The sequence below is a fragment of the Orycteropus afer genome, unplaced genomic scaffold (assembly GCF_000298275.1).
Source record: "Orycteropus afer afer isolate SDZICR_OR568_19922 unplaced genomic scaffold, OryAfe1.0 scaffold00038, whole genome shotgun sequence".
In the NCBI taxonomy this organism is placed as follows: domain Eukaryota; kingdom Metazoa; phylum Chordata; class Mammalia; order Tubulidentata; family Orycteropodidae; genus Orycteropus; species Orycteropus afer.
The window spans coordinates 6161402-6181063 of NW_006921625.1; the positions used below are offsets into that span (position 1 = coordinate 6161402).

The following is a 19662-nucleotide window of genomic DNA, read 5'->3' on the forward strand; positions in this document are numbered from 1 at the left end:
TGGCCTATACGAGGAAGAACATGGCATGAGCATTGGAGGAAGACTCATTAACAAGGGGATATGTAGATGATACAACCTCACTTGCTGAAAGTGAAGAAGACTTGAAGCACTTACTGACGAAGAGCAAAGACCACAGCCTTTGGTATGGATTACATCTGAACAGAAAGAAAACAAAATTCCTTACAACTGGACCAATAAATGGAGAAAAGACTGAAATTGTCAAGGGTTTCATTTTACTTGGATCTACAATCAACACCCAAGGAAACAGCAGTCAAGAAATCACATGATGTATTGCACTGGGCAAATCTGCTGCAAAAGACCTCTTTAAACTATTTAAGAGCAAAGTTGTCACTTTAAAGACTAAGGTGTGCCTAACCCAAGCCATGGTATTTTCAGTAGCTTTATATGCATGTGAGAGCTGGACAATGAATAAGGAAAACTAAAGAAAAATTGATACATTTAAATTGTGGTGTTAACAAAGAATATGTAATGTACCACGGAATGCCCGAAAAATGAACAAATCCGTCCTAGAGAAACTACAGTCTGAATACTCCTTAGAATTGAGAATGGCCAGACGTCATTTCCCATACTTTGCTCATGTTGTCAGAGGGGACCAATCCCTGGAGAAAGATATTATGCTTGGTAAAGTGGAGGGTCAGCAGACAAGGGGAAGGCCCTGAACAAGATGGGTTGCAACCAGGGGCTCAAGCACAGCAGAGGCGGGGAGGCTGGCACAGGACAGGGCAGTGTTTCGGTCGGCTGCACACAGGGTTGCTGGGGGTCAGAACCCACTCGATGGCACCTGACAATGACGAGGATGCAGAACGGGGTCCAGCAGGGCTTCCAGACGAAGACGGACTAGAGAGGAAAGCCTGGAGACCCACTGCCAAGAATCCATCGGCAGAAACCCTACGGATCACAATGTTCCAATCCCTAATCAATCATGGTGATGGCGCTGGTTGGATAGTGTTCCTGTCTGCTGAGCATGGGGTCACTGTGAGACAAGGGCCAATGTGACAGTAGCTAACAGCAACAATAATGCATTCCAGAAATCTGGAAAAGACTTAAGTATACAAGAAGGGAGGAAGGAAGGGTGAAAGGAGGGAAGGGAGGGCAGAAAGGAGGGAAGGAGGAAGCGAAAGGTGGAGGAGGAAAAATTAGCTCTAATCCTATCCCAGAGATTACACTTTTAATATTTTGATTTATTTCCTATCAGCGTTTTGTAAGCCCATAATATCACATAATTGATGATCACAAAGATAGTTATCTAAATTTAATGTGATGCTATAACCATTTGAAATGGGCATTATAATAGTAACTTGAAAATTAATTTACTTCAGAGTGATGACACTCACAAATTCATTCACCTTAGAATCAACATTACCTGCACCAGATTTCAAGAGGTGGAGCACACTGAACTAACGGATAATATGCAAGTTGTACATTAGTTGCAAAATTGCAAATATGTCACTGATTGTAAATAAGTTTCATCTATAAATTATTTATCAGCAGTTATTTCAAGTCGCTGTTACTAAAAAGCAATGCATTTGAATTTCAAAATGTTGGACTCAGATGTTTTATTAATACAGTCTAGTTTTCTGCCTAATTAAAAGAATACTGTACCTGAAAACTTGTGTACAATGGAAAATTTTGTAAACTAAGTGATAATTAATTACCCTAGAGGAAATCTTATATTTAAATGAGCTCCACTGTAAAGCAAAGAATTCTGTCTAAAATGTGAAATTACAACTTACTGTATCTGTTTTGTAAATAAGGGTTTTCAAATGGGGGTTGGCTTAAACGGTGCATTAAACAATTAAAATTAGGGAGTCGTGACCTTACATTTGCAGGTGGGATGCAGGAACCTTTGGCAGGTGATGCAAACAGTCGGAGATGCCACAAGCATGCAGTGATTCCCTACACTGGACATTTGTGGAATCCTCAGGCTGAAGGTGGTTGAAAGGCTAAAATCCAAAATGAAAGTGTCTGAAAAGCAAAGTCAGGTTTCTGTCTGTCTACAGAAAATGCGTAGCTTGGAAAATGGTGGGAACAGGGGACTCATATACCAGAGTAAAAACTCTAGAGGGCCAGGAGCAGACAAAAGAAGACTGAGCCTTACCAAAGCTACAGCCTTGAGTGAACTTACTCCCTCACTGGATTGAGGTGGTCAGCCCCATTCTCCATGCCTAGAGACAGAGGATGAATTACCTGTGAGGAAGATCAAATTATCCGGAGATGATACAATGTCTTTCATAGAGATATACAGTTCGTATTAAAAAAAGAACCTAAGCCATATAAAAGATAGCGCCATACGGCCAAATAAAAAGGAAGAGACCAAGATAAGATGGAGCACCTCACGACAGAGGAAAAGGCACAAAAATAAAATTAACACTACACATCTAAATCAAGGGAATATTCTAAAAATAAATGATTGGGTGCTTCCAGTGTTAGATGTCTGTTGCAAACATCTCAATGAGTATTCCGTCAATTCCTAGAACCTTGTTTTCCATCCATGCTTTTAGGCAATTTGGCCTTCTTCCTTCAATAATCATATGCTACCTCCTGAAATGGCTGAATGTACAGTTCTTTCGGGTACAGTGAGTGACTCTGTGTATTTCTCCCATCTTCCTTCAACGCTTCCTGCGTCATTCAGTATTTTGCCAACAGATTCCTTCAATATTGCAATTCAAGGCTGAGATTCTTCTTCAGTTCTTCTAGCTTGAGACGCATTCTTCCCTTTTTGTTTTCTAGCTCCAAGATTTAGCACGTCACTGTAATACTTTCCTTTGTCTTCTCCAGCTCCCTTTGAAATCTTCCATTCAGCGCTTTTACTTCCTTGTAATTTCTATTCGCTTTAGCTACTTCACGTTTAAGAGCAATGTTCAGAGTCTCTACTGACAGCCATTTTAGCCTTTTCTTTCTTTCCTAACTGTTAACGCCCTTTTGCTTTCTTCATGTACGATGTCCTTGATGTCATCCCACTATTCCACTGGTCTTCAGTGTCATTAGTGTTCGATGTGTCCAATCTGTTCTTGACATGGTCTCTAAATTCAAGTGGGATATAGTCAATGTCATACTTTGGATCTTCTGGACGTGTTTTCATTTTTTCAGCTTCAATTTGAACCTGTATGTGAGCAATTGACAGTCTGGTCCAGTCAACCCCCTGCTGGTGATATTAAGCCTTGTTCACAAACCGATGATACTGATCCTTTCCATCATCTCTTTCAACAGATGTAGTCGGCTTGATTCCTGTGCATTCCATGTAGCGAGGTCCATGTGTACAGTCACAGTTTACATTGTTGAAAAGAGGTATTCCCAATGAATAAGTCATTGGTCTTGCAAAATTCCATCATGTGATCTCCAGTGTTTTTCTGTCACAAGGTCTTATTTTCCAGCTAATGATCCTTCTTCGTTTCCAACTTTTGAATTCCAATCACAGGTAATTATCAATGCTTCCTGATTACACGTTTAATCAATTTCAGACTTAAGAAGCTAGTAAAAAGCACCAATTTCTTCATCTTTGGCCTTAGTGCTTAGTGTATAAATTTGAATTAATCATCATATTAACTGGTCTTCCTGGTAGGTGTAGAGGTATTATCCTACCACTTATAGCATTGTATTTCAAGATAAATTTTCAAGTGTTCTTTTTGATAATGAATGTGATGCCATTCCTCTTCAATGTGTCATTTCTGAGTAGACCATGTGACTGTCCAATTCAAAATGGCCCAAACCAGTCTATTTTAGCTTACCAATGCCTAGGATGCTCATCTTCAAGCATTCTATTTTATTTCAGACAATTTCTAATTTTCCTAGAATCATACTTCTTCATACATTCCAGACTCTGATAATTAAGATGTTTATAGCTGTTCCTCCTCATTTGAGTCATCAGCAAATGAAGGTCTTGCAAGCTGTACTCCCTCCACATGACAAGGTCAACTCTACTTCAAGGAGGAAGCTCTTCCCCAGTCGTATGTTGAGTGCCTTCCACTCTGAGGGCTCACCTTCTGGCCTGAGATCAGCAGTGTCCCACTGCTACCCACACAGTTTTCACCAGCCAATTCTGTTAGAAGTAGGTCACCAGGGCCTTCTTGTCAGTCTGTCTTAGTTTGGAAGCTCCACTGAAACCTGTTCACCCTGGGTTGACACTGGTCACTGAAATACCAGTGGCACAACTTCCAGCCTCAAAGCAACACACAAGCCACCACGGGACGATACACAGGTGCAAGAGTGTGGATGAAACACAATTAATGGACCTTTATCACATTTAAAATTCTAAGAAGCAAGTATGAACATTCAAAGCTCTTTGAAACTTCTTTGCTACAATCAATGTGTTTAGCATCTTATAGCATTATCTTTGAAGTGTTTTCAGTAATAAAATACCATCAAGGAAGTCTCCACAGTCTTACGTTTTGGCTTCCTCAAATAAACCAGGAAGAGTCACTTGTTTGCCCCATCCTGAGGTGGAGGAAGCGGTAGGAGATGAGAACTCAGAGGCATATTGGTAGATAAATCGATGAATGAAACACACGTTGTTCCTTGGTCTATTTAAATTTGGTAAATATTCACTAACAAGGAGTGAAGAATCTTCGTCTATTACCTATATTCTGTCTCTGTGACCTAGGGAATGACAGCAGAATGACAGATCTGCAACAACTTATTCATGATCAATAACTAATTATCCACAAAGTTAGCACCAGATGACAGGCAGAAGCTCCAGAAAGCACCAGACAGAACAGGAGCCAGGCAAGAACTTGTGCTTGTAATTCCATTCAGAGCGGCTGACGCAGGATGTGGCCGTTTTCTGGCTTTCTAGTTAATGCAATCCGCCCACGCAGAAAACACAGGCAAACAAAAAGCAGAGGAGAAGCGCCCCTGGCTGTCAGGAGCCCTTCACTGGGTCCCACGAAACACTGCTTCGACACCGCTGTTCTCCTTTCAGAACAAAACCAGCTCTCTAAACAAAACCCCAAGCGTGGCTGTGCATGGCTGGGAAGATCGCAGGACAGCTGTAATGAAATGAGTGCCCTATCTTCATCTCCAAACTTTCACCTCTTTGTTGTTTGGAAGAACAATGACTGTCAATTATCCTCGAATTTAACACAGCCCCTGCATTCTAGGAAAACAGGGCAGACCATTTTGAAAGGAGAAGAAAAATAAAAGACCTCAGAAGTTTATTCCATCTGCAAAAAGGAAAACACACTTGTCAACGCAGGCTGCGAGCACAATTGTTTTTCTCCAAGGTGTAATAAATGGGCTGCCCCTGAGAAAATGAAAACAAGAGACTGGGTTTATTTTCATTCCCCTCATGCCTGAGGACGTCACACATGAGACGTGCTGAGAGCTTGTTATGGGGTCAAACACTGTACACTCATAGAAGGGACACAGGACTGTTGGTTTTTTTTTTCTTAAGTAGCCTATACAATCTAAGAGTATTATTTCATCTAAAAGCAATGCCTTTGCTATCACAGATGAAGAAATAACTAGAGAAGTGCTACAGTAGGACCACAGGGAGTGGGCCAAGGGGAAAACATTACTAAGCATCTTAGTATTATTCTTTAGTAAAACAAAGATATCACCATTGTCAATGGGCAATGAATAAGGAAGACTGAAGAAGAATTGATGCCTTTGAATTATGGTGTTGGCAAAGAATACTGAATAGACCATGAACTGACAGAGAAACAAACCAGTCCGTCTTGAGGAAAGAGAGCCAGAATGCTCCCTGGAAGGGAGGATGACAAGCCTTCGTCTCACATACTTGGACATGTTATCAGTGGGAAGCAGTCCCTGGAGAAGGGCATCATGCTTGGAAAAGCAGAGGGGGAACAAAAAAAGGAAGCCACTCAACAGGATGGACTGACCCCGCGGCCGCCACGACGTGCTCAAGCACGGTGCCAAGTGTAAGCAAGGTACAGGGCCCGAACATTTTGTTCTGCCGCCTACAAGGTTGCTGTGAGTCGGACCCAACTCAACAGCACCTAACACCACCACGAACAACCACTGTCCATGAGTTTAAGACCACGATTGTTTTCCTCCCATGCTACCTGTAAAGATATTAAAAGATCTCAAACATTTGAGACAGCAGATTTCTGTGTAAGACATATTTGTCATATTCCCACAACGTGACTACAGCTATGGTCCATGTCCTAGAAGGGATTTGTGTTCTTCTCTACCCTCAAGAAGCATAGCAGACAGCCAAGAGCCACAGTGAAGAAATAGAGAGAGAAAAAATAAAGTCGATAGCTATTAAAGTCTGGAAAACAGGGTTCAAAAGCTTGTTGAATACTTATGGAAGAAGGCCAGAGAGGAGACGGGAAAGAAAAGAGGGAAGAAAGGGGGGAGAAAAGGACGTATAACCCCTGGGGTAAGTCAACACTGTCTTCTCAGGTAATGGAAAAACCACACTACTCAGGTTTCTCAGCGATGCTGGTTGAGTGATAACAAAGAGAGAAGGAAAAGACCTTCATAAAATTAAAAAGATCAGACCTGAGGACCAGCACTTTTATCCTGAACTAACGTCTCCCGGACACACTGGTAGTTCCAGGTCTGATCTGACCTTTCCCTTCTTCCTCCCTACATCACAGTCTCAGGACCAAAGCTTCAACAGTAAGGAGAGCTGAGAAGAGCTACAAGAGAATGAGAAGGTCCAAATCTGTTCTGGGAAGTATGCAAGAGACCCAGGGGCAGCCTGACTGCCTAACACGGAAGACCATTCCTGAAAGGTGCCTCAACAGAGCTAGAACCTGCAAAGGGAGGGAGGGAACCCAAGGAGACTAGACTGCAAAGGCAGTGAAAGGACGCTTCTGACACACCACTTGGGCATTGGTCCCACGCTGCTGTCATGGAAGAAGCTTCAATGTGCCCCCCCCATCTCAGGGTCAGGAGAGGACTGCCACAGAGCAGCAGAGTGAGGGATAGGTCTTGCTTGATTTGAAAGCTTCACGTCCCTTGATGAAGGACAGCTTTGATTTTCAGGGGACTGGTGGAGTCAATGAGCGACTCACAGCCTTCTGGTCCACGAGGCACAGAGTCTATACCTGTTCCATACCTGGAGGAAGCAGCGTACATTGGAGAGGTGCTGCCTCGAGTCTGAGGGATAAAAGATGAGTAGCAGAAAGTTCAGGCTTTCAAAGAGGGCCTGTGGCCAGATGACTCTTTGAAGCCAGACAGTCTTCGCAACAGGAGACAGTAATGTAGACCTGACCAAGCACTCACACGGCTAGTCCCAACATGAAGCCGGGCCCAGGGCAATACAAAAGGTGCTATCAGCCCCTTATCAGTGCCTGGGTGGCCAACTACCTACTGATGGACATGGGCAAGGTAGGCTTCTGTTTTGATGTTGGTGTATCCCCACACCAGACCTTTGGATGTACACAGTTAAGTATTTGTTTTAGAATGAATGAATAAAGTCTCCAGGTTAATGTTCCCTGGAAAGGGAGCAGTTCTTATATGCTGTCACCACTGTCTGCCTCATGGTCATCATCATCACCACCACCACCACCGTTATTACCAGGATCAGAGACACCAAAACCAGCGTGATCACTGCACCACTGAGTGAGATAAGGCTAGGGAGGGCCAGGGCCTTGGGAGACTTGGGTAGCCTCACTGCCTTTTGCAACTACTGCCTCTCAGCTTCTGATCTTCCTGTACTTCCTTGTCCTGGGCATTCTTGGCACGTCTGACCAAAAAGTTGTCCCAGCAAAGAGATGCAATTCTAGATTGGGCCCGGCTCCTGCTGGGGCCATATCAGGACAAAGGCATGCACAGGAATCATGTCTGTGCTGACTCTGTACGGCTAAGACTGAACCAAAGACATTTCTAAAGATGGTATTTCACTCAAATGCACATAATGCAACTGGGAAGAGTGCTTGCAGCACAGGCCAATATTTAACGGCACCAAGGAGCAGCTAAGGTAAGAGTGGGCCACCTCCCCCTCAGTAATTCCTGGTCACTTATGTCAAAAAGCAAGGAAAAGAAGGGGAAAGAGGAGAGCGTGAGGCAGGAGAGGGAGGGAGAAAAAACCAGTGCTGAAGGACTTCTGGAAAGGCTTCTTGTGAGCCAGCATGGGGACCTACTGATTGAACAGGATGCGGGAGCGAACAATGAACTTGAAGATGTATTCCAGGGCTTTCATCGCCTTGTACAGCTGCTCATTGATGCCCGGCTTCTCAGCATTGTCCACGTAATTCCTCAACACTTTTGTCAGCTTCCTGTTCATAACAGAAATGCAAATTTATGATCAGTTCAGGAATGTTCAATATCTCAAATTCTTAACTGATACAGAAATGCACAAATGGGTAGTTTTGATTTAGGTTTATATTTTCAGTATATACATATATTTGTAAAAATTTTTCTGATCTAATAAACTGATCCACAAAATAACTCTCAGGGGAGCAGGCTCTGAGCATCTGACAAGCCACCTGGAAGACTGAGATGCCGTTCTGAGCACACTGACTATATTATATAATTTAATCCCCACAATAACTGGAAGGCTCATGGTAGTGTTACTCCTATCTTCAGATGAGGAAGCCAAGGGTTAAGTAAGAAATGAGATTTTCTGATGCTAAATAAAAAAAATTTAAAAAACTCAGGGATTTTCATCATAAGAGCCTAACGGAATTACAAGAAATCTTTCCAAAACGGCATTACCCTGAAATATTCCAAACTGGATAATGGGGATGGTCACACAACACGGTGCAACTAATTGCACACTTGAAAGTCATTAAAATGGCCAATTTTATGTATATTTTACCACAATAAAAAAGACATTATGTGAAGCAGTACTTGTTATTAGCAATCACCTCAGTCTCTTCTATTCATTCCAGCTCCTTTGCTAAAACAACTAGCGCTCCTACATGGAAAATGAAAATTTTAGAAGTAATTTTTCAAATAGGAAACGTTCTTAAATTTTTAATGAATTTTCTAAGAATCCTTCTATGAAAAGTACACACAATAGATACAAAAAATATGGGTGGATACCTGAAAAGATTTTTAAATACTTTTTCCATTTCCTAATTATAGAATTCCCTTAAAAATGTTTAATGTTAAAAGTACAATCTCCACACTTCTCTTGGAAGGCTCCCTGTTTGTATCTCCCCACCTGAAAGCATTTACAACTTTTTTACAATAGACATTTACACCCACTAGCTGCTCTGCGGAAGGAAGATGAGGCAACCTACTTCCATCAAGGTTTATAGCCTTGGAAACCCAATGGGGGTCGCTAAGAGTCAGAATCAACTCAACGGCAATGCGTTTGGTTTTCAATTTTATACAGTTAATAACACATGGAAATTGGCCAGAACCATTTCTAAATTTTGCATCCAACTACAGAAATAGTTGGAGGCACTTGGTACAAATAACCATGTGTTGGAAGTTTTATTTTAATACACAGCTTCGTAATTTATTTCAAGTGCTTAGTTTATGGCTAATTTTAAAATCCCCAGCTAAGAGTGAACAAAAAAGCCTAAATAAATTTGTTTTTCTGGAATTCAAACATTCAAATGATACAGATTTACTCAAACCTTCAGGATATATGAGAAGGTTGATTTGGGGTGGGGTGGTCATTCATGAGGCCTCATTCAGGCACATCACAGAAAAAGGGAAGACAAACATACCAAAACTAATCAAATCGTTCATAAACAAGTGCATGCAAATTAAAAGAACAAGTAGCCAACTGTTTGCCTAGTTGGAATGACCAGAACAGACTGAAAACGATGTAGTCAGAGAAGATATGGGGAAGCGGGAACAATTCAGGTAGACAAACAGGTGGGATGCGAAGGAGGATCAATGGGCAAGATCTCCTAAGATTTAAAACATCTAAATCCTCTGACACCAGGTTCCTAGACTACTTCTAATAATCAAAATGACAGAAATGATTACAAATGTACTGTTACTTCTCAGGGCTGTCAAGCTGATTCCAATTCATTGTGGCCCCATGTGACAAAGGAGAACTGACCCCTAAGGTTTCCCAGGTTGTGGTCATTATGAAAGCAGACCACCAGGTCATTGTCCTGTAGAGTCACTGGATAGGTTCAACTGCCAATCTGTTAGTTAGCTGCCAAGGACTTAACCACTGCACCACCAGGGTTCCTGGTACAAACGTAGTAAATATAGTTATTGCAGCATTGTCTATATATATATATATATATATATATATGGAAACAATGCAAATGCCCATCATGTGGGGACTGGTTAAATAAATTATGATACATCCCTACAATAAAATCCTGCACAGGAGTTAAATAAAAAAAGGGAGCAGGATGGTTCTAGCAGCACCAAAGTGGAAAAACTGTACTGTATTGTTAAACAGAAAATGGCAGTTATAAACAGGACATATGTATGTAAGTCTGTTCCGTATGTCACTATGAGTCAGAACTGACTCAAGGGCCCAGAACAACTATTTTGTGGTCTATATCCTCTACTACTGAACAATTTATCCTTATGCCAGTACCACACTGCTTCACTGACCGCAGCATCAGAGTAAATCTGGAAATCAGGCTCTTGTTCTGAAAACTTAATTTGGCTATCCTAGACACTTTGGGTTTCCATATAAATTTTCAAATGAGCTAGTCAATTTCTTAAAAATCAGCCTGCTGAGATTTTGATTGAGAATGTCTTGAAACCATAGATCAATTTGGAAAAAACAGACATTTTAGCAACATTTTATATTCTAATTCATGAACATGGTATATCTCTCCAACTATGTAGCTCTTCTTTACTTCCTGTCATAGGGTTTTGTAATTTTCAGGGTAGAAATCTTACACACCTTTCATTAAATTTATTCCTGGGTATCTGATGACAGCCAAGAATCGAGGAACCAGACAGGGTTACACTAATCACTGGCATCCAACAGCAGGAATTCCCTGACCCTGACTTCAGGGTTACACATAGGTCATGCAACAGGCTTTCCCGTAAAAATATTCAACATACAGATGGGAACTAGGACTCAATTTACTGACACTAAAGAGAGCTTTCTAATGATTATGAGCGGGATGCCCTTACATTATTTAGATATTTCTTTTTCACTGGATTCACACAATCAAACATTGGAATCATTACCAAATCCCATCATGTGAGAAAGGAAACCATAATTATAATTATATTATAATAAAGCTTACAATTACATGGTACTCCACGAGTCAAGGATTCTTCCAAGCACATTACATACAATAATTCATGTAAATCCTCATACAACCCTATGATTATGTTCTTTCTACAGGAGAGGAGATGGAATCCCAGAGAGACTGAGTAACTTGCCCAAGATCACAAAGCTCTGAACTGATATAATTTGTAATTTCAAACCCAGGAAGCCTGGCTCCAGGGCTGTGCTCTGACCATTGGCCATGGGGCATCAGGGTTTGATTAGACCCAAGGAATGGTTATTAGGGGTAAGGTCTGGTCAACAGCAGCTGAGTAGGCAGTAGGAATCCACATTAGTTTTATCTGAAGTTTGTAGTCCAAAAGAGAAGCCGTCTCTAAAGAGTAAATACAAAACTGAATTTTATTCACACTAAACAACCAACAACTTTGAAATAGATCAAATCCATTTTCTCATTCATCCAATGCTTGCAGGTACTCTGTGTCCATATATCTCATCTCTTTCATCAAACATAATTAAAATTTTCAAGCATAAATGGGAGGTGTGGAGGAGAGCAAGCATTTGTTCTAAGCTGTTGTGCTAATCCATCACATATCTCTTTCAACAAGATTTACAACTATGTGAAGAGAGAAACAATAATAAAAAATCTTACTAGTAAATTAAGAGTGTTTTTTTGGGAAAACATATAATCATAGATAAAACTACATGGAAATAGACTCTTAATAACAAACACACACAAAAGTACTGGATTTAAAACAACAAAAAGGAACTTACGTGTAGGCTAATGTTGCACTAAAGTGTTTCTTAATGTAGGTTTCCAAGACAGGATTAAAATGCTGAAACTTCCTATCAGCAATCAGTCCAATGATAAATACCTGTCAAGTGAATCGGTATTTTCATTAGTGACGTAATGTGAGCCACCCTGCTGTCCTCGTGTAAATCATCTGTATCACAAAGCCAATGAACGATCGAGGACATTTTCAGACATACATACACTCCTCAGCTGGTTTCCTCTTCTTCACATAGAAGTGACATTTGTGTAATTGTAGTTTTACATTAAAAGCAACTTTTACCTCTCGACTCATCGGCTTTGATTGGGTTTACAACTGAAACACGTTCAAGGTGTCCCTCATGGAGACCCACACCCAGCTTCAAAGGCTGCAGCGTGAAAGAGTGCCTGCATAGTGAAGAGGATGAGAAAGCCTCTTACCAGAGCATCAAACACCAGTGTATCAAAAGTCTCGCTCTCTGAGTTCTCCATCATGATGTTGAAGAGGGCATCCAGGGTATCCTGCAGAAACTGCACAGACAAGGCACACAAAAGGTCAGCACACAAAACCCACCTGGCATTCCCTCAACCTAGAAAAACAATCATCTGCAGCAATTTTCCAAACACCCCACCTGTTATGGACGGAATTGTGTCCCCCAAAGTACGTGACGGGAACAGGATTTTCTTAGTATGGTAATGAAGCAATATCAAAGTAGGGTATGCAATAAGCCTACTCATTTCTGAGTTTGAAGTAGCAACACAGACACAGAAAGAAAGCACGAGAGGGAGAGAGATGCCACGTGAAGACTGCCAACAAACCGAGGCACACCGGGCTACAGAAGCTGACGGAGATGAGGATTTTCCCAAAAAATGGGGAGAGAGTGAAACAGAGTGAGAGAGAACCCTCCCCTAGAGCCATTGCCGTGAATTCACCATGAATTCAGACATCGCACCTCCCAACAATGAGAAAATAAACTTCCATCTTTTAAAACCACCTACTTGTGGTGGTCCTACTACAGCTGCACTGGAAAACAAGACCCCACCTTTCCTGACAGTTACCTGGGGAGCTATCTGCTTCTCAGCCATTAGATACAAGAGACTAAAACTGGGGATGAGTGACTGAGTCCAGATAAAGAAACACACTCACAAACTTCCACCCTTGCCCTCATTTTCCCAGCCTGGTGACAAAGAGCTGGATGGCAGAGCTGGGCAGAGGAGTGACTTGTTTGCTACTGTTCTGAGGGCAGCACTTCAGTGAGTGAGTGGGCAGAAGCCACACAGGAGCAGGGTCCAGCTGAGGATGGTAGCAAGGCTTCTAGGAGATGCCCAAGGATGGAAGAGGTGGGGTTCTGGGACTGGGGGACCCAGCAATGAGCGAGGGCGGCTTACAATTCAGCAGTAACTTAAAAATTACTTTCATAACCTACTAAAATTTACCAAAGAAATATGACTACACAGAAAGACAAAACATCGTGGATTCAATCAAAAAAGAAACCACAGGACATGCTGAAAGTATGTCACACTTATAATTCGTTTCAAACCCCACCACCATCTCCCGTTGAAAAAAGGTCAGGTGAACTGAAAAATACTTTATTAGAAGTAGTGAGCTCTGTGCTGGTGGAGGAGTTCAAGAATAGATGGATGCCATACAATGGGACACTTCCAGCCACAGAAGGAACCCACGGACATATCATCTCAGCCTTCAGCAAAATGCAAATCAAAACCACAGTTAGATACTGTATCACACCTATTAGATGGTTATAAACAAAAAGATGGACAACGACAATTGTTGGGAAAGATGTAGAAAAATCACAATCCTCATCCATGGCTCATGGGAATGAAAAATGCAGCTGCTTTAGAAAACAACTGGGTAAGCTTTCAAAAAATAAACATAGAATTACCATGTGACCAGCAAGTCCACTCCTGGGAATATACCCATGGGAGCTGGAAACCTATGTCCACACAGAATCCTGTACATGAACACTCATAGCAGCATTATTCATCATAGACAAAGAGTAAAGACAACCCAAATATCCATCAACTGATGGGTGGATAAACAAAATGTGGTCCATTCATACAATGGAATACTATTGGCCCATAAAAAGGAACGAAGTTCTGATATATGCTACAACTTGAAAACATGCTAAGTACAAGAAGGCAGACATAAAAGGCCACATATCGTATTGTTTAATCTATATGCTTGGAACAAGTAAGCCTACGGGGACAGAGCAGATGGTAGTTGCAAGGGGCTGGGAGGATGTTCTGAAATTAGATAGTGAAGATGGTTGCACAAATTTATCAATGTACTAAAAGCCACCAGACTGAGCTGGTACATCTTGCTGTGTATATTCTCAATAAGAAAATACATTTAAAATATACATGAATACATATGTACACACACACGGAAGAAAACACTAAATTGTGCAGCTTACAAAGAAGAATTTTATAGCATATGAATTATATATCAATGAGACTGTTACACAACAAAGAAAGAACGTGGACACCTAGCATGGATGACAAAGGATGGCTGGGTTGTGTCTGATCCAGCTTCCTCCTGGATTGCTCAGCCTGTGCACAGCATCTGAAAGGCCTTCCAGTTTCCACAGAGGATCCCAAACCGCAGGACCCTGCTCCCAAGCTAGTGTTGTCCCGTTGCTCCTTCTGCTGTGCTGGGGACTCTGTGACACCACCAAGCCCAGGGCCTCCGTGGCAGCCCCAGGAGTAAGAATGTCCTCCTGATCCAGTAAGAGAGGCATGAGCCCCTCATTCAAGTCTGCTACACCATCCTCCACTGATGTTACCCCAGGAAATGTCAAACGCCAACAGGAGAGGAAGAAAAAAATCATCCTGAACAAGAGGCATCTGGTCTGCACACGAACGGCTCTGTCACCTCGGTAATTATTTGGCCCTGCTCCACCTTGTTTCTTTTGTATCATTTTCCATCATTTTCAGATTGCAAAGTCTTTGCAAAGGTCAAAACTTCATGCCATCTGCTAACGGCCCAGTGTTCCTGCCAACAGACCACCAGGTGCCAAGCCCTGGCTCAGCACAGTTCAGGCAAAGTCCCTGAAGCAGACCTGGCTGGCTGTCCCACCGAGACAAATGGCCTGGTCAGTAGCACAGAAATGGAAGCTCAGAGAGCTGGAACCTTGGTTGTTTGGCTATAGGACCACCACGGAGTAGGGTCACATCCAGAAGAAGACACAAAGTCTCTATGACATCATCCCCTTCCTCCAAAGCCACCACCATAAGACCCAAATCCCCATTTTCTCTCCCATCTTAGTGGGCAACAGTAGTTTTTATTAAATATACAAATTACCTTCTCAATCTATCAAACAACACCATCGCACTGCTACCAGTTAGAAATATAGATAAAGGGAGACCTTGAAAAAATGGAATGGAACTAACAGCCTTCATGTTATCAGAGCCCTTAAATAGACTAGAAGGAGCTGCTGCCTGAAAGCTGGGAAGCCCACCAGTCCTGGCTGGCCATCACCAGTCCAAACAGCCTTGGGCAAGTCAAGCCACCACTCCAGGAACACATGGTGCACAGGATACACTGGCAAATGGGAAGAATAAAAGTCAGGTCAGCAATGGAATTCTCACCTTCCACGTGGGAGATCCGGGTTCAGTCTCCATCCAGCACACCTCACGGGGCAGCCACCACCTGTCTGTCAGGGGAGGCTGACGTGTTTTTATGATACTCAACAGATTTCCGTGGACTTCCAGACTAAGATGGACCAGAAAGGTCTGGTGATCAACACTTCTGAAAATCTACCAAAGAAAATCCTACAGAACGCAATGGTCTCATCTGCAACGGATCACGGGGGTGGCGCAGGACTGAGCAACACCTCATTCCATGTGCACGGGATCACCATGAGTCGGGGTCAACTGGGCTGCAGCCAGCAACCAAAAGAGCAACTAGGTGAGGAGTAGATGGCATATCAGGCCTGAGTAATCCCAGTGTGGACAGGAAGCAGAGAGAGACATGGGGAAAGCAATCCCAAAGATGAACAATAGTGCTGGATAATCCAATATAGAAGGGGAATGGGGGAGAACGACAGATAAAATGAGCCCAGACTCTTCCTGGTGAATGTGACAACAGGTCAACAGAAATACAGCTACTCCCTGATGTAATACAGGCACTTAAGAATGAAAGAGAACAAAATGTCCTTAACTGTGTGTCTTCTAAAGTATGTTCATTTATTCACCCAGTTTCCATCTGAATTAAGGAATTTATAGAACCCAGGGAAGTTTAAAATGCAATTAACATTGTCCAAGCTATTGGTGGAAGACAAGGACTGAAAAGATGATTAAAATTTTCAGATGAGCGAGGATATGTTCAAATGGTTATATAATGAATTTAGGAGAGGGTGCAACTAAATTAATTTATACTGAAGTTAACCACATTGCTGGCTAATTAAGGCCATTTCAAGTAATTAATTTTTACAGAGATAAGAGAGCCTCCTCTGCAAGCACCGCTCTTGAAGGGTGAAGAACTGAGGCAGCCGAGGAACAGACTTGGTTGTAGAGAGAGACCATGTGTAGGAAATGCCACCTACTAGCGATCAGCTCATCACTCACCAGCCAAAGTGAAACACAATGAAATGGAAATTGCACACCCTTTACAAGGAAAAGTCACGTAACTAAATCAAACGATACAGGAGAGGCAAGCAATGCCTGATGCTGACAGAAGTATCAGAACCACAGACGAAACAGAACAAGAATTACAGAATTTGAGTGCTCAGAAGACAGTCTCATCGCCCCTGTCTGACTCCTGTATCTTGTAGATAAAGATGTAGAGGCCACAGGAAGGGGGCCCAAACATTTCTCCAGGGCCGGCCATGCAGAAGACTGAGAAATGAGCCCCGGGTCCTGTGGGCAGCAAGCGGCCAAGTGCAGAGCCCAGTGCTCAGTCGTGCGTCCACACCACACAAGTCACTTACATAGGCCCATGAGCCACGCACCAGGACCACTGACAATGACAATGGCAATGACAAGGAAATTGCACCAAGAAGACTGAACACAATCCATCCTGAAAGCTGCAGTCTTGGACCTTCATCAGTAAGTACCTCAAGTCCTCTTCACTTTCAGCAGGCAAGGTTGTGCCATCTGTATATTACAGGCTGTTAATGGCTCTTTCTCCAATCCTGATGCCGTGTTCCTCTTCATATACTCCAACTACTTGGATTATTTGCTCAGTATACAAACCGAATGAGTATAGTGAACGGATACAACCCTAACACACACATTTCATGATTGTAAACCACACAGCATCCCCTTATTCTGTTCAAATGCCTGCCTCTTCATCTATGGATAGGTTCCTCATGAGGACAGGACAATTAAACGTTCTGGAACTCCCATTCTTCTCAATGTTAACCATAATATACTATGAGCCACAGTCAAATGCTTTTGGATAGTCAAATAAACACATGTAAACACCTTTCTGGCACTTTCTGCTTTCAGTCAAGATCCACCTGGCATCAGCAATGATATCCCTCGCTTCATGCCCTCTTTGGAATTTGGCTTGAATTTCTGGCAGTTCTCTGTTGATATACTTGTTGTTGCAATCATTTTGGAATTATCTTCAGCATAATTTGACTTGCATGTGATATTAATGCTATTGTTCGATGATTTCTGCATTCCTTTGGGTTCCCTTTCACCACTTCTTCCATGAAGAGAGGTGTATCTTCAATATCTTGTTGTTGTTGTTAGGTGTCATCGAGTCGGCTCCAACTCATAGCGACCCTAAGTGTAACAGAATCGAACACTGCCCGGTCCTGCACCAACCTCACAATGCTTGCTATACCTGAGCCCATCGTTGCTGCCACTGTGTCAGTCCATTTGGTTGTGGGCCTACCCCTTCTGGCTGACCCTCCACTTTACCAAGCATGATATCCTTCTCCAGGAATGGTCCCTTCTGACAACACGAGCAAAGTAAGTGAGACGAAGTCTGGGCATTCCTGCTTCCAAGGACCATTCCATCTGCACTTCTGCCAGGGCATATTTGTTAGTTCTTTTAGCAGTCCATGGTACCTTCCATATTCTTTGCCAGCACCAAAACTCAAAAGCATCAAGTCCTCTTCCACCTTCAAGAAACTATTTGTTAAAGGGATTATAGCTAGAATCCTAGACGAGCTTTGGAAGCAGCACCTGCATCATTTACGGAGAGGAAGCAAAGAACAAAACACTGCCCTGTGGGACTCACTTACCTTAACCACTTCACCACCATCCACTTTCATCAGCTGCCTCAAGTTCTGCTGCAGCAGGTTCGTGTTCGAACGCCATTTCAAGAGCCCCAGAAGGTCGACTGGAAATGGAAGCACAATGTCAGTCCTTCACAGCAAGAACACTGTCTGTCTCATCCATGCATCACAGGAACTTCGTTCTGTAATTTCTGAACCACAACAGAAACATCAAGCCTATTCTGAAAGGTTCACCATCTGAGTATTTCATGCTTTGCAGCAGCATCCTTAAAACCTAGTCCACTTCAATTCCCTATGTCCATCTCCATGAAGTGATGTCCATGGAAGGGCTTTAAAAATGCATTCAAGGAGCTGCAAGGAAGGACTGGGCTTCCTAGTCAGATAAGGAGGCTGCTGCCAAGAGGCCAGGATGGAAGACTGATCCTCCACCAAGTGCTGCCAGCATCACCCACCAAGTTGTAGGCTCCTGTCTGAGAACAAGTCCCTATTTAAAAAAAACAAGATAAAAAAATAAAATAAAATAACTGACCCAAGCTTAAGTACTGGGACTGCCAAGTGAGATGGCTCAAGAAGACAGTCCTCGCACTCTGACGGCCCTGGACAGCTCCGATGGCTGCACAGAGCTCCACCAGGGCCTGGGCCTCCATACGCTTGTAGTTTCATGGTTCAGTTTTCATTTGTTTGCTTGTTTTGTCATTGGAAAACCGGGGACTGAATTTATGTTTTTAAAGGCTGAAGGTGGAAGCGAATATCCAGAAATGTCTTGAAGGCACTAACACATCCTGGGAGGCAGGAACATGGAATCCAAGCCATCTCTGGGCAAGAAACGAAGCCCAAACAATGTCCACGTGAAGTTCCATTACCATCCCATTACTTGAAAAAGTACAATGAGCAAAGAGCATCAAATTTACTGTTTATGCTCATCAGGGGCCAACTTCCGCCACAGTAACTGTTGCCATAACAAAAATCCTCACTAATGCTGAAAAGAAAAATATAATTTTTGCAACAGGTAGAAGTTCAGGGAATACAAGACATCCATGATAATGTAAAGATCAAACAAAGATAAGGCAGACAAATAACTAGCAGGGAAACTTGCATTTTCATGTATTTGTCCTCAGCCTGCAAATATTACTGAGAAAAGGAAGAATTAATAAAGAGAAAACAAAAAGGAGATGGAATGTTTTGGACATGTTATCAGAAGGCACCAGTCCCCGGAGAAAGACACCATACTTGGTGTGGTGGTTATGTTTTTGTGTCAACTTGGCTAGGCCTGGTTGAGTGGCTGCGCAGCTGGTGGTAGTTATTCCCCATGATGAGACTGGCAATCATCTCCACGGTGGGATCTACCACAAACAGCTGAGTAGCTGCCTTTGGGATATGGTCTGCTTCCTGTATATAAGGAGACGCCTTGGGAATGGTCTCTAGCTTATGGCATGCTTGGACCCTGCATGTAGCTGTGTCATTGTTCAGCAGCCTGCCATGCTCTGCCAACCTTGGGACTTACGATGGACTTGAATTAATGGCCTGCCGTGTGGTTTGGTAACATCGGGACTGTGCCTTTCTACTTGTCAACCTTGGGTTTTTCAGCCTCA

The 19662-nt window shown here is 42.7% G+C and overlaps 1 protein-coding gene across 1 annotated transcript in view; it reads right to left on the reverse strand.

The window, feature by feature from the left end:
- The window catches only part of DOCK1 (dedicator of cytokinesis 1), a 542405-nt gene that overhangs the window by 464881 nt on the left and 57862 nt on the right, over positions 1-19662 (reverse strand). The window contains exons 19-22 of the mRNA XM_042780404.1: positions 18077-18174; positions 12306-12395; positions 11870-11970; positions 8073-8207 (exon numbers count right to left, since the gene is read on the reverse strand). Coding sequence (XP_042636338.1) covers positions 8073-8207; positions 11870-11970; positions 12306-12395; positions 18077-18174 — 424 coding nt within the window. The remainder of the gene's footprint in view (positions 1-8072; positions 8208-11869; positions 11971-12305; positions 12396-18076; positions 18175-19662) is intronic.